Below are 14381 nucleotides of genomic sequence, written 5' to 3'. Positions count from 1 at the left end.
TATATATACGTCGTACTCGAGTATAAGTCGCATTTTTGGGGGAAATTTATTTGATAAAATCCAACACCAAGAATAGACATTTGAAAGGAAATTTTAAATAAATAAAGAATAGTGAACAACAGGCTGAATAAGTGTACGTTATATGAGGCATAAATAACCAACTGAGAATGTGCCTGGTATGTTAACGTAACATATTATGGTAAGAGTCATTCAAATAACTATAACATATAGAACATGCTATACGTTTACCAAACAATCTATCACTCCTGATCGCTAAATCCGATGAAATTTTCTTCCTCGTCGCTCCTGGTATGCGCCGCTAGCGTCCTTTCTTTCTGCTGCTCGATCGCCGTTTTCTGCTGCATATTTCACTACGTCCAGCTTGTAATCTGCAGTATATGATTTCCTTTTCGGTGCCATTTTTGTTCAGCCCTTTCATTTTTCTTTGAAATTATCCATTTTAATAGCTACGGCAGTAGCATATAGCTTATAGCAGTAGGCATCCCATGACCCACAATGCATTTCTGCCATGACCCTCCCCTGCCGAATTCTTATTGGTTGACGTGTGTGTGACGATTGCTGACATTTGCTTTGTCTCTTCCGTGAATTAGATAAATAATATTATTTGATAGTTTATGGTAATGTGTTAATAATTTCACACATAAGTCGCTCCGGAGTATATGTCGCACCCACGGCCAAACTATGAAAAAAACTGCGATTTATAATCCGAAAAATACGGTAATTTGAATTAGATTACAATAAAAATGTATTCTAAAATCTTTGTTCTAGTTCATCCATCCATTTTCTACCGCTTGTCCCTTTCGGGGTCCTGGGGGGTCCCGGAGCCTATCTCAGCTGCATTCGGGCGGTAGGCGGGGTACACCCTAGACAAGTCGCCACCTCATCGCAGGGCCAACACAGATAGACAGACAACATTCACACTCTAGGGACCATTTAGTGTTGCCAATCAACCTATCCCCAGGTGCATGTCTTTAGAGGTGGGAGGAAGCCGGAGTACCCGGAGGGAACCCACGCAGTCACGGGGAGAACATGCAAACTCCACACAGAAAGATCCCGAGCCCGGAATTGAACTCAGGACCTTTGTAGTCATCAACATAAAAAGCAGACTTACCAGGGAGTGAAATGCCCCTGACCAGCACCATGTGGAAGGGGTCTTGACTATAGTCTGGGTGGGGTTCGATGGCGCCCGCGACAGGAGAGGCCCGCTCAAACAAAGCTCTCAACGCGGGCAGTTTACGCGGCGCCACCACCGAGAAGTGGATTCCTCTCTGAAAGCAATGAAAATAACACACTGAGAGAATAAAACATCAAGACCTGTGCAAAAGTCACTTAACGGCAACTCACATCCCTGATGATTTTCACAAGGTTGTCTGCGGTGCAGCCGGTGTAGCTAACGCTCTCCACGGCAGGAAGCAAGTAGGGCGGGGAGTTACACAGGAGGACGCACACTTTGTGTGTTTGACCACTGGTGATGGCAGGGGTTAAAAGATGGAACCGACATGATATCACCGTCTATATAAGTGTCCAAACATTTCCCACCCAGCCATTTTGGTATTTTTCATTTTCAAAACCAGTAGAATATATAGATTTTTTTCCCCGAGTCCTGCAAGTGTCTGTCATAAAAATGTTGAAAACGAATCATATTATTATTTTGTATTATTCAATGCTTAAACCTCTAGATAAACTTCACGTCTATTTGTTGATATATAGTAAAAAAAAATGTATCCCCTTTTGTCAAGGAAAATCCTGTTTTATGGCAAAAACAAAAATATGCAAAATTACCCCCGCAAAAAAATTCCAAGTAGATTTTTGATGTGAAGTAATTGTAACCTTAAATAAATCAATAATTCATAAGCCCATTGATTTTATTCATTATTATTTTTTTAACAATTACCGTATTTTCCGCACTATAAGGTGCACCTAAAAACCACAAATTTTCTCAAAAGCTGACAGTGCGCCTTATAACCTGGTGCGCTTTATATATGGATTAATATTACGATTCATTTTCATAAAGTTTCGATCTCGCAACTACGGTAAACAGCCGCCATCTTTTTTCCCGGTAGAACAGGAAGCGCTTCTTCTTCTACGCAAGCAACCGCCAAGGTAAGCACCCGCCCCCATAGAACAGGAAGCGCTTCTTCTTCTACTGTAAGCAACCACCCGCCCGCGTAGAAGAAGAAAAAGCGCGCGGATATTACCGTACGTTTCATTTCCTTTGTGTGTTTACATCTGTAAAGACCACAAAATGGCTCCTACTAAGCGACAAGGATCCGGTTCATGAAAAGACGCAATCTCTCCATCCGCACACGGATTACTATTTCACAGCAACTGATATTCCTGTGAACCGCACTGTGGATACAACGGGAGCACGTACGGTGAATATTCGCGCCACAGGGAATGAGAAGTCATCCTTCACTGTGGTTCTAGCTTGCCATGCTAATGGCCAGAAACTTCCACCCATGGTGATATTCAAAAGGAAGACCTTGCCAAAAGAGACCTTTCCAGCCGGCGTCATCATAAAAGCTAACTCGAAGGGATGGATGAAGAAAAGCTGAGCGAGTGGTTAAGGTAAGTTTAAGTTTACGCGAAGAGGCCGGGTGGCTTTCTTCACGCAGCTCCGTCCATGTTGATATACGATTCCATGCGCGCCCACATCACGCTGGTTTTAATATATTATTAAAGTTTGACTGACCTATTTGACTGTTTTTTTGACATTCCTTTAGCGCAGTTAGATGCGGCTTACAACACGGGGCGGCTTATAGGTGGACAAAGTTTTGAAATATGCCGTTCATTGAAGGCGCGGCTTATAACCCAGGGCGCCTTATGGTGCGGAAAATACGGTAAAGAAAAAAAATCCTACTAAAATATTTAGGGATACAAAAGGGCCCCACTAATAAAAAGGTAAAAAATATGTCATACTTCATTTTTACTTCCAACACTTAAGTTTCTAGATCAACTTCAGATCTATCCGTCTACTGACTAAACATTTTTGTTTAATTGTTTATGTATTTAAAGCCCTTTTTGTCAAAAAAACCACACAAAATATGCAAATACAATATTTGATGTAGCCTTACATAGGTCAATAATTTATACCACAATTGATATTAATTCATAATTAATTTTTGAGCAGTGACAGTTTTTTTTTTTAAATCCCACAAATTTTTTGGAAACCCAAAAGGGCTCCACTCATAAAAGTGTTAAGGCTAAGTCAAACATTTTTTTTTTTTTTACTTTCAACACTCAAGTCTATAGATCAACTTTAGACATATCCATCAATTATAAGTTATTATTTTAAATGTTATTTTTATGCCCTTTTGTCAAAGAAAACTGTGTTATTAGAATCAACATTGCAACTTTTGCTTGTTACATTTCACATGTTTGCTCTTTTATTCCCCTTTTTAGTGTTTTTTTTGTTTTTTTTAATAAATAGTATTTTTACAATGTGCCACGATTCATTAAAAAAAATAGCTGCGGGCCACAAACGGCCGCACTTTGGACACCCAAATTCTACATATACAATGCTTCACGCAAAAATAGTCTTACATTTGTTCTCTCATCTTCTTAAAGTCGTCAAAGAGCTGTAAGGCCACAGAGAGACCCTCCGCAATCAGACTGCAGCTCTCTGCTCCGCCTCCCATGAACCTGTGAGGAAACATAGGAGGAATGCTTGACGTTTCCGCTACAAAAAACTCTAATGATGCACAAAAGCTGAATTACTGGATGCTGTCGATCCAGGAGACAAACTCAAAGGCAGAGCTGGTGGGAGCGTGACACTGGACGTACGACTCTGGGGCGCAGTCCACGGTGTTGAAGACCACCAGGCCGTACTGAGTCCCTCCGTACTGGTGAGGGAAAACAGGATGAGCAATAAATGAAAATACTTGTTACTTGATGCTGCAAATGAGCAGGGATCACTCACATCGCCTCCAAAGTCTGTTTCCGCTGGCGGTCCTCCATTAAAATACCTGTGACAACACATTTGCATGCTATTTATTAGCGGCGGCCATACGAGAGGGTCGAGTGTCATCACCGTCTTACTCAATCGCCGGAAGTATGTAGTTTTTCCTTAATGATTCAAAGTAGGGTCCGAGGTTCGCCGTCCCTTCGATGACAAAGACCACATCAGCCACCTGGTTGGTCCCTGGCTTGGTGGATTGTTCCATAAGTGCGGAACCTGACACCATGGATCTTCTGCATACAAACAGGAAGCGTCATTATGCAGCAATACCTTGTTTTTATGAAATTCAAGATGTAAAGTCAATTCCATAAGGAGCATATAGAGGTTAATCTGTGTTTTCAATACGAAAGCTTTTTTTGGACACTGAATGTATGGAATTGAATTTTTTTTCGTTTGAATTTTGTGAATTAATTTTTTTACATCAGATTTTGCTGACACTTTCAACGAAGACAAATATGTGAGCAAAACTTGTGTGTTTAAAACTTCAGGTTGTTAAAAAAGTGTTTCAAAATTCAGCGTAACATTTCAGTGCAGAAATATGGAGGTTAATTTGTGTATTTATTACAAGAGCCTTTTTTGACACTGAATTTATGTAACTGAATTTTTCATCCATCCATTTTCTACAGCTTTTCCCTTTCGGGGACGCCGGGGGCTTGAGCCTATTCTCGCTGCACTCGCCAGCTCATCACTTAGCAACATTTATTTGCGTTTGATACATTTTTTTCTTTTACATAAAATTATGCTGACAATTTCATTAAATACAAATTTGTGAGTAAAAATTGTGAGTGTAAAAATTCAGTTTATTAAAATGCAGTGTTTGAAAATTTTGTGTTAAAAAACGGGTTAAAAAAATTCAGCGTAAAGAAAAAAATCAGCAGAAATACTGTATGGAGGTTAATTTGTGTCTTTATTACACATTTTTTTGGTGTGTTTTTTTTACATCAAATTATGTGAGACTTTCATTGCGTGTTCAAAAATTCAGTTTGTTAAAACTGCGGGAAAATAAAAAATCAGCGCAGAAATATGTAGGTTAATTTGTGTCTTTATTGCGAGCGTTTTTTTGACACTGAAGTTATATAACTGAATTTTTTTGCGTTTGATTTTTTTATTAAATATTATTTTTTTTACATCAAATTAAGCTGACAATTTCATTGAATAAAAAGTCGTGAGCAAAACTTGAGTTAGTAAAAATAGTGTTCAATTAAGTGTAAAAAAAAATTAAATGCAGAAATATTCATTGTTTCAAAACTCTTTTCTGGTAAATTAAGACTCAGGAATCAGGAGATCAGAGATTGGCTTAGAAACAAGGGTGTGGAGATGTCCCCATTCACTCTAAAAGAGATCAAATTTGGTATTTTTATAAACGACTGTAACATAGAAATGTTGGTCAACATTATTATGCTCCAGGCAAAATGTTTTCTACATAAATGTCGATTTATGAAAGTAAGGCCTACATTTTCTAATTGGCTTAATGGTTTACAATTATCAATCAAATCTTGGGGGATGATTTAGAGTACAAAAGCCCTTATATGGATATATTTGTTAAAAACATTTAAAGTGATTTAGGTAGCCCTTTATGTCTTTTTTTCTCTCCATATTTTTTATTAGTTATTAGCTGGAGCCTGCAATGCCTCAGACTGGAAGTCTCTCCAGAGAGTGGTGAGGACGGCGGAAAAGATCATCAGGACTCCTCTTCCTCCTATCCAGGAGATCGCAAAAAGCCGCTGCCTGACCAGGGCTCAGAAAATCTGCAGACTCCTCCCAACCCCACCAAGGACTGTTTTCACTGCTGGACTATAGAAAGAGGCTCCGCAGCCTCCGAAGCAGAACCTCCAGGTTCTGTAAGAGCTTCTTCCCTCAGGCTGTAAGACTCTTGAACGCATCATAATTAAATTATCCCCTCAACTCCCCCCAAAATGGATTAACTCACTGGAATAAAAAAGACAATATAACATTCATCCATAAATGTGGACGCATGTGGAAAAAGTGCAATATATTTATCTGTACAGAAATTTTTTTTTTTTTTGTATTTATATATTTTTTTTAATTTTATAGATGTATTATTTATATATATTTATTAATTTATATATGCACCTTATTGCTTTTTTATCCTGCACTACCATGAGCTTATGTAACGAAATTTTGTTCTTATCTGTGCTGTAAAGTTCAAATTTGAATGACAATAAAAAGGAAGTCTATGTCTAAGTACCGTATTTTCCGCACCATTAGCCGCACCTAAAAACCACAAATTTACTCAAAAGCTGACAGTGCGGCTTTTAACCCGGTGCGCTTTATATATGGATTAATATTACGATTCATTTTCATAAAGTTTCGATCTCGCAACTTCGGTAAACAGCCGCCATCTTTTTTCCCGGTAGAACAGGAAGCGCTTCTTCTTCTACGCAAGCAACCGCCAAGGTAAGCACCCGCCCCCATAGAACAGGAAGCGCTTCTTCTTCTACTGTAAGCAACCACCCGCCCCGGAAGAAGAAGAAGCACGCGGTGCATGCTGGGATATGTGACGTTTCATTTCCATTTGTGTGTTTATGTAAAGACCCCAAAATGGCTCCTATTAAGTGTGTTGTCTGTCTAATTATAAATAATGCAGACGAGGCGTGTTAACTGAGTTCTCAACGTTTACTCACAGCGTGCTCATAACCACATTCTAACTGCCAGCATACAACAACGCTTCTCAGGGCTACCGCGCATGCTCGTCACTATCGTTGCATGCTGGGTAGTGTAGTTGTTATATTTGCTAGCTCATAACATCACATTGAGAGACACGCTTACGCGCTTAATTCAATACTCGCCGTCATTCCGGGTGGATTGACAAAAGACCTCCAGCCGCTAGATATTGGTGTCAACAGGGCATTCGAAGCTAGACTGCTAACTGCGTGGGAACAGTGGATGACGAAGAAGCGCGCGGTGCATGCTGGGATATGTGACGTTTCATTTCCATTTGTGTGTTTATGTAAAGACCCCAAAATGGCTCCTATTAAGTGTGTTGTCTGTCTAATTATAAATAATGCAGACGAGGCGTGTTAACTGAGTTCTCAACGTTTACTCACAGCGTGCTCATAACCACATTCTAACTGCCAGCATACAACAACGCTTCTCAGGGCTACCGCGCATGCTCGTAACTATCGTTGCATGCTGGGTAGTGTAGTTGTTATATTTGCTAGCTCATAACATCACAGTAAGAGACACGCTTACGCGCTTAATTCAATACTCGCCGTCATTCCGGGTGGATTGACAAAAGACCTCCAGCCGCTAGATATTGGTGTCAACAGGGCATTCGAAGCTAGACTGCTAACTGCGTGGGAACAATGGATGACCGAAGGCGAACACACCTTCACTAAGACAGGGAGGCAGCGCCGGACGGCATTCGCCCAACTTTTCAATTCGGACACCGAAGGAGAAAAATTCGAGGGATTTATGAATGAAGAATAACTTCAGAAAGTGAGCGTTATGTTTATTTTGTGTGTTGTGACATTAACGTTCGAGCAACATTATGTTGCTATTGCTCTGCACTATTTTGAATTTTACTATGTTTGTGATTGCACATTTGCGTACATTTTGGGACAGAGTTGTTAGAACGCTGGTTTTTAATATATTATTAAAGTTTGACTGACCCATCTGACTGTTTTTTTGACATTCCCTTTAGCGCAGCGTAGGCGCGGCTTATAGTCCGGGGCGGCTTATTGGTGGACAAAGTTATGAAATATGCCATTCATTGAAGGTGCGGCTAATAATCCGGTGCGCTTTATAGTGCGGAAAATACGGCAGTATTTAATATTCCCTGTATTTGCTTTTGTTTTCTTTCCTTGACATGTTTTGCTGATGTTGAAAGTGCCTTGACTTTTGCGTGCATTATAAATGCATGTTTGTTGTTCCATAAAAACAGTTAAAAAAAACAAATAAATAAAAAAGACTCAGGAATCAGTGCTGTCCCCAAACCAGCCAATGAGGTGTCAAGTTTTACTCACGTGACACATGACACTGTATTTCTAACACATTGAATGTTTAACAAACATGTTTGCTCACATTTTTTTAATGAAACTGTCATTTTAGATTGTAAAAAAAAAAAAACGCAAAAAAATTCAGTTACACAAATTCAGTGTCAAAAACGTTTCGTAATAAAGACACACATTCACACTCCATTCGGAGCAGGTTTACATTGTGCACTGACGATACTTAAGCACAAAGTTTGTTTAAATTAGTAGAACACAATACATCAAAGTTAGCTAGCTGGTAGCTATCGCGTACAAGCACCAAATATACAATTTACACATTGCATATTTTACACATCTTTTAAATGAAATGGTGAGTTATAGTGTAAAAGCAAAACAACGAGAGTGTCAGAACAACAATGAAAAGGCTTTCAATAGCAATTAGCATGGAAAGTATTACAACGCCGAGCAGCTTTTTTGTTTCAACTCACATTTGTGGAAGAAGCGTCCGGTCCGTCACAACATGACGACTTTATTCAAATATTACCAGGATTGTCACGACACAGCTCGACGTTTCAGTCGCGCTTCCCCGGTGAAAACACGCAGAGGTAGAGTCACAGCATGGCTAACACAACCGTTTGTTGTATTTTTACAGGAAGTAAGCGCAAAACAACCGTGACGTAGTTACATCTTCTTTGTGCACCATTTGAGGATGTTTAGAAAGCCCATTGGGCGCTCTGCTGCCATCTACTGGTCAGCAATATATGGCGTGGTCATTTTAATATACGATGAATGGATACGGGGCTTCACGGTGGCAGAGGGGTTAGTGCATCTGCCTCACAATACGAAGGTCCTGAGTAGTCTTGGGTTCAATCCCGGGCTCGGGATCTTTCTGTGTGGAGTTTGCATGTTCTCCCCGTGACTGCGTGGGTTCCCTCCGGGTGCTCCGGCTTCCTCCCACCTCCAAAGACATGCACCTGGGGATAAGTTGATTGGCAACACTAAATTGGCCCTAGTGTGTGGATGTGAGTGTGAATGTTGTCTGTCTATCTGTGTTGGCCCTGCGATGAGGTGGCGACTTGTCCAGGGTGTACCCCGCCTTCCGCCCGATTGTAGCTGAGATAGGCTCCAGCGCCCCCCGCGACCCCAAAGGGAATAAGCGGTAGGAAATGGATGGATGGATGTATACCCCGCGACCCCGAAAGGAACACGCGGTAGAAAAAAATGGATGGATGGATATACATTGCATATACGAAACAAACACCATCCTTCATAACGGCAACACTATGAACATGGATATTAACAAAATATTTTATATTTTTTCAAAAGGTGGATACAAAACTATATTTGCCTTGGTATATTCTTTTTGTTTTATTCTGAAATAAAAATGTACATAACTCTCTGATAAATGAGAAACAAACAGATGATGAAAACAGTTTCTATCAAAGGAAAAATAAGTCATGTGTAGCAGAGGTGTGGACTCGAGTCACATGACTTGGACTCGAGTCATGAATTTGATGACTTTAGACTCGACTTGACAAAATGTAAAAAGACTTGCAACTCGACTTAGACTTTAACATCAATGACTTGTGACTTCACTTGGACTTGAGCCTTTTGAATTGACATGACTTGCTACTTTCCCCAAAACCCAAAGATGAAAAAGTTATTCGGGAGCTGCGCTCCGTATTTTTCATTGTGTACTTGTCTATCAGCGTTGCGTGTGTCAGCTGGTGTGGTCTCAGTACAACAGCCAATCAAATTAGATCTACTTTGTTTTCATCACACAGCATTCATCCAATCAAATTGCAGGACAACCAACGAAGAAGACATGTCCAAACCACACGCCAGTGAACAAAAAATGATACCTAAAATAATTTTGTTTAGGTATAAAAATTACGAGGTGGTCAACACAAAACGGTTTGCAGTATGCAACACATGCGGTTCGAAAATTACTGATGGAGAGGCAACAACTTCCAACTTCGTCCGGCATTTGAAGTTGCACAAAGAACGGTAAGTTTTGAATGTAAGATAACGTTTATTGGCTAAGTAACGTGACTTTTATTTGCTGTGTAGTTAAATCAGTGAGGCTGTAAACTCACTGCTAACGTTATAACGTTATTGCAAACACGGGAATCTGTTGCAGTTCACTACCTTATTCATACTTTTTGTTCAGTGATTTTTTTCAAGCAGGGTTACGTTAGTCAATATATCACACGTAACGTTAGACGGCGGTCAGCAGCACCGCGTATTTTAGCCACCTAAAAAAGACAAAAATAGTAAAATAAAGGTCAGTTAAAATGTATACTATATTATGAATATGTGTACCGTTTTAGCTAGCTTTCTGACATACTGTTGGTTGTTTACCTCAGTGGTCCCCAACCACCGGGCCGCGGCCCGGTACTGGTCCGTGGATCGATTGGTATCGGGCCGCACAAGAAATATTTTTTTTTAATTTTTTTTTTTATTTTTTTAATTAAATCAACATAAAAAACACAAGATACACTTACAAGTAGTGCACCAACCCAAAAAACCTCTCTCCCCCTTTTGTTCTGGGCATTGAACATGAAGACTCTTCCTTCACTGTTCCGAGTGGCCATGAGAGTCTTGGCAGTGCCTGCCTCCAGTGCTCCAGTGGAGCGAGTTTTCAGCCATGGTGGCATCATACTACGCCCCCATCGTGCACAAATGACTGACAGACTCTTGGCTAATTTGGTCTTTTGCAAATGCAATGCAGCATAGGGCCCTGTCATATAAAAAGTACAACTTTTTTGTTATGTTCACGTATATGTCATGTTTTTTCAATGTTAACACTTTTGTACAAATAAGTACATTTGCACTTTATTTTTCAATGTGTTTGTTCTGTAAAGGAATGAGTTAATGTTTAAAATGACTGGTTAATAGTGCTATTATAAAGTGCAATGTCAGCACAATTTTCTTTCCTGCAATTTAAAATGCACTTGTTTTAATAAATAAATACAGCGTTTGAAAAGCATACACAATCTGTGTTAATATATTAGTCTGTGGTTAAAAGGACTTGAAAGGACTCGAAACTCAAAATGCAGGACTTATGACTTGACTTGAGACTTTCCAGTCTTGACTTTGGACTTGACTCGGGGCTTGCCTGTCTTGACTCGGGACTTGACTCGGACTTGAGGGCAAAGACTTGAGACTTACTTGTGACTTGCAAAACAATGACTTGGTCCCACCTCTGATGTGTAGTATGATGCTTTTATTTGCTTTTCTTTTATTCTTCAAGTGTTCCCACGCACATGTTTCTTGTTTATTTTATTTTTTGTTGTTGTTTCAATATATGTTTGAGGATTCTAATAACAAAACAATGTGCATGTACTTATTTAGAAAATGTATCAAATGCATGTTTATTTTAATTTTCAGATTGTTTAAATATCTGTATTGTATAATTATTGAAATCAAGTTTTGAAGCCACTGCCCGATCAGTTTGCGCATGCGCCAGGCAACTTCCGTTCCCGATTTTTAACTGCATTTTACCATTTTTATTTTAACAACAGTTCGCGAAAGTATCTTCGGATAACCTCCAACAATTGACAAATACACTTAAAAATAAAAATAAACATTTATCCATCCACATTGTTTATTATCCACGATACACTTTTTTATCTTAGCTTTGAACACCAGGCGGTTACATTGCCGTAACTAAATACATTTACATTTCACGCTAATAATTAAAATATTCTGTTTATTGAAAATAAATTTCGCTATCCAAAGTGTTTAAATTCACACGCTTTGTTATTTTTGGGGTTTTTTTACGACTCAAAGTGGAGTGACACGGCAGGAAATAATTGTTTGCGCATGCGCGTAGTTATCGGTCATGACACAGTCTCATCCAGTAGATGTCAGCAAATATATACAGTTGATGTCTGACATTTTACACCAGGCAGAACTTATCAATATTCAATTCTGATTATTAAAATGAATATTTTTATTAATAAAACACATTTTTTTTAAATATATTTAGTATTTAATATTTGTATCATGTATCTGTACTGTAAAGTTCAAATTTGAATGACAATAAAAAGGAAGTCTAAGTCTAAGTATAAATGGTGTTGTCATATTTTAACAACCTAAGTGATTTATGCAAAACTGCGTAAAAAAATGAATACTATATAAAAGTAAATAAGATATTCCTGTAATACCTTAGTTTAGGATGCATTATGGGTAATCTGGTACTAACTGTTGGGCCATATTTGACTTCTCATCTCAGCGCAATTGTATTTAGTTATAGAAAGGTCAAAGGTCACGGATGTTGTAATAATATTTAACAGGGTTTGTGTGCAGCTCGCCTGCTGCCTCGTCACTTTCACGCCAACAATAGGCAACAGCGTTTGTGCGTGTCCAACAATAGCGCCCGACTCCCTGGCGGCGCCGCCTGCCAGTCAGCTCCGCTCTGCGAGCTGCCTCAGAGGCGGTGGCCCCAAATCCATTTAACCCGAATTCCACAGAGGGCAACAACAAGGACCTGCAGGCACACGTCTGAACACCAGCCAACATGGCCGCGCAGTTCATCAAGGCGAGGGCACTTGGCCATAAATATTAAGACGGGGATATATTGCAGGGCCACTCGCTGAAAAACTAAAGCACACAAATTTGGATATTTTTCATTTTCAAAACCAATATATACATTTTTTTTTACCTTTCTGTCTCCCCTTAAGTTTCATTAACATGTCAAAAATGTTTTTAAGTAAGTCACATCATTTTATATATATTTGTATTATTCGATGCTTAAATCTCTACATCAACCTGAGGTCCATCTGTCAATAGAGTTTAAAAAAAAAAATGCTCTTTTTGTAGCAAAAACACGCAAAAAAAATTAAAAGTGGCATATTTCATGTTAAGTAATTGGAGCCTTAAATAGGTCAATATTTCATGTCCACATTGATTTTGATTCATTAATATTTTTTGAGCAATGACAGTTTAAAAAAAAAAAAAACACGAAAATTCCTGGGGACCCAAAAGGGTCCCTCTCAATAAAGCATTAAAAGAAGTCACATATATATATTTATTTTATTATATATAGATCAACTTCAGATCTGTTGATTATAATTTTTATGATTTTTTTTTATCCCCTTTTTGTCAAAGGAAAAAAAAAAAAGTATGGCAAAAACAGAAAATATGCAATATATTACCCCCAAAAATTTCCAAGTGCAATATTTATGTGAATTTGTTGGAAACTTCAATAGGTCCATAATTCATAACATTATTGACTTTAATCTATTAATACTTTTTTAAAAAAAGGAATAAAAAAGAAGTCCCACAAAAATTATTGGGGATCCAAAAGGGTCCCACTGAATAAAGCGTTAAAATAAGTCTCCGCATATATATACTGTATATATGCATATATCTTTCTGTGTGGAGTTTGCATGTTCTCCCCGTGACTGCGTGGCTTCCCTCCGGGTACTCCGGCTTCCTCCCACCTCCAAAGACATGCACCTGGGGATAGGTTGATTGGCAACACTAAATTGGCCCTAGTGTGTGGATGTGAGTGTGAATGTTGTCTGTCTATCTGTGTTGGCCCTGCGATGAGGTGGCGACTTGTCCAGGGTGTACCCCGCCTTCCGCCCGATTGTAGCTGAGATAGGCTCCAGCACCCCCCGCGACCCCAAAAGGGAATAAGCGGTAGAAAATGGATGGATGGATGGATAAATATATATATATACATATACATATGTACACATACACATATATATATACACACACACATATATATATATATATATATATATATACAGTATATATATATATATATATATATATATATATATATAGACAGTGTATATATATATATCCATCCATCCATCCATTTTCTACCGCTTATTCCCTTTTGGGGTAGCGGGGGGCGCTGGAGCCTATCTCAGCTACAACCGGGCGGAAGGCGGGGTACACCCTGGACAAGTCGCCACCTCATCGCAGGGCCAACACAGATAGACAGACAACATTCACACTCACATCCACACACTAGGGCCAATTTAGTGTTGCCAATCAACCTATCCCCAGGTGCATGTTTTTGGAGGTGGGAGGAAGCCGGAGTACCCGGAGAGAACCCACGCAGTCATGGGGAGAACATGCAAACTCCACACAGAAAGATCCCGAGCCCGGGATTGAACCCAAGACTACTCAGGACCTTCGTATTGTGAGGCAGATGCACTAACCCCTCTGCCACCGTGAAGCCCATATATATATATATATATATATATATATATATATATATATATATATATATATATATATATATATATATATATATATATATATATATATATATATATATATATATATATATATATATATAGTCGAGGTTTCTGTGGTATATCCGTTATACAGTGCTCAATAACGGGGTAGAGTGGAATATACGTTAAGTCAGGAAAAAACACACAGGCTATTTCATCCCTACAAGCCTGTTTCGAAGGTTTCCCTGC

General features: G+C 39.0%; 1 protein-coding gene across 2 annotated transcripts in view; it reads right to left on the bottom strand.

Moving 5' to 3' along the window:
- The window catches only part of med25 (mediator complex subunit 25), a 45641-nt gene extending 37023 nt beyond the window's left edge, over positions 1–8618 (bottom strand). For both annotated transcript variants that reach the window (XM_061981391.1, XM_061981392.1), the window contains exons 1-7: positions 8421–8618; positions 4060–4212; positions 3941–3986; positions 3739–3863; positions 3565–3663; positions 1366–1486; positions 1133–1289 (exon numbers count right to left, since the gene is read on the bottom strand). In XM_061981391.1, the coding sequence (XP_061837375.1) occupies positions 1133–1289; positions 1366–1486; positions 3565–3663; positions 3739–3863; positions 3941–3986; positions 4060–4205 (694 nt within the window). In that variant the 5' untranslated portion in view covers positions 4206–4212; positions 8421–8618. The remainder of the gene's footprint in view (positions 1–1132; positions 1290–1365; positions 1487–3564; positions 3664–3738; positions 3864–3940; positions 3987–4059; positions 4213–8420) is intronic.
- Between the last annotated feature and the right edge of the window lie 5763 nt (positions 8619–14381).

This window comes from Nerophis lumbriciformis, linkage group LG24, assembly GCF_033978685.3.
Source record: "Nerophis lumbriciformis linkage group LG24, RoL_Nlum_v2.1, whole genome shotgun sequence".
Lineage (NCBI taxonomy): Eukaryota > Metazoa > Chordata > Actinopteri > Syngnathiformes > Syngnathidae > Nerophis > Nerophis lumbriciformis.
Note: the sequence above shows the minus strand (reverse complement) of the source record. Positions and strands in the feature narration are given on the sequence as shown.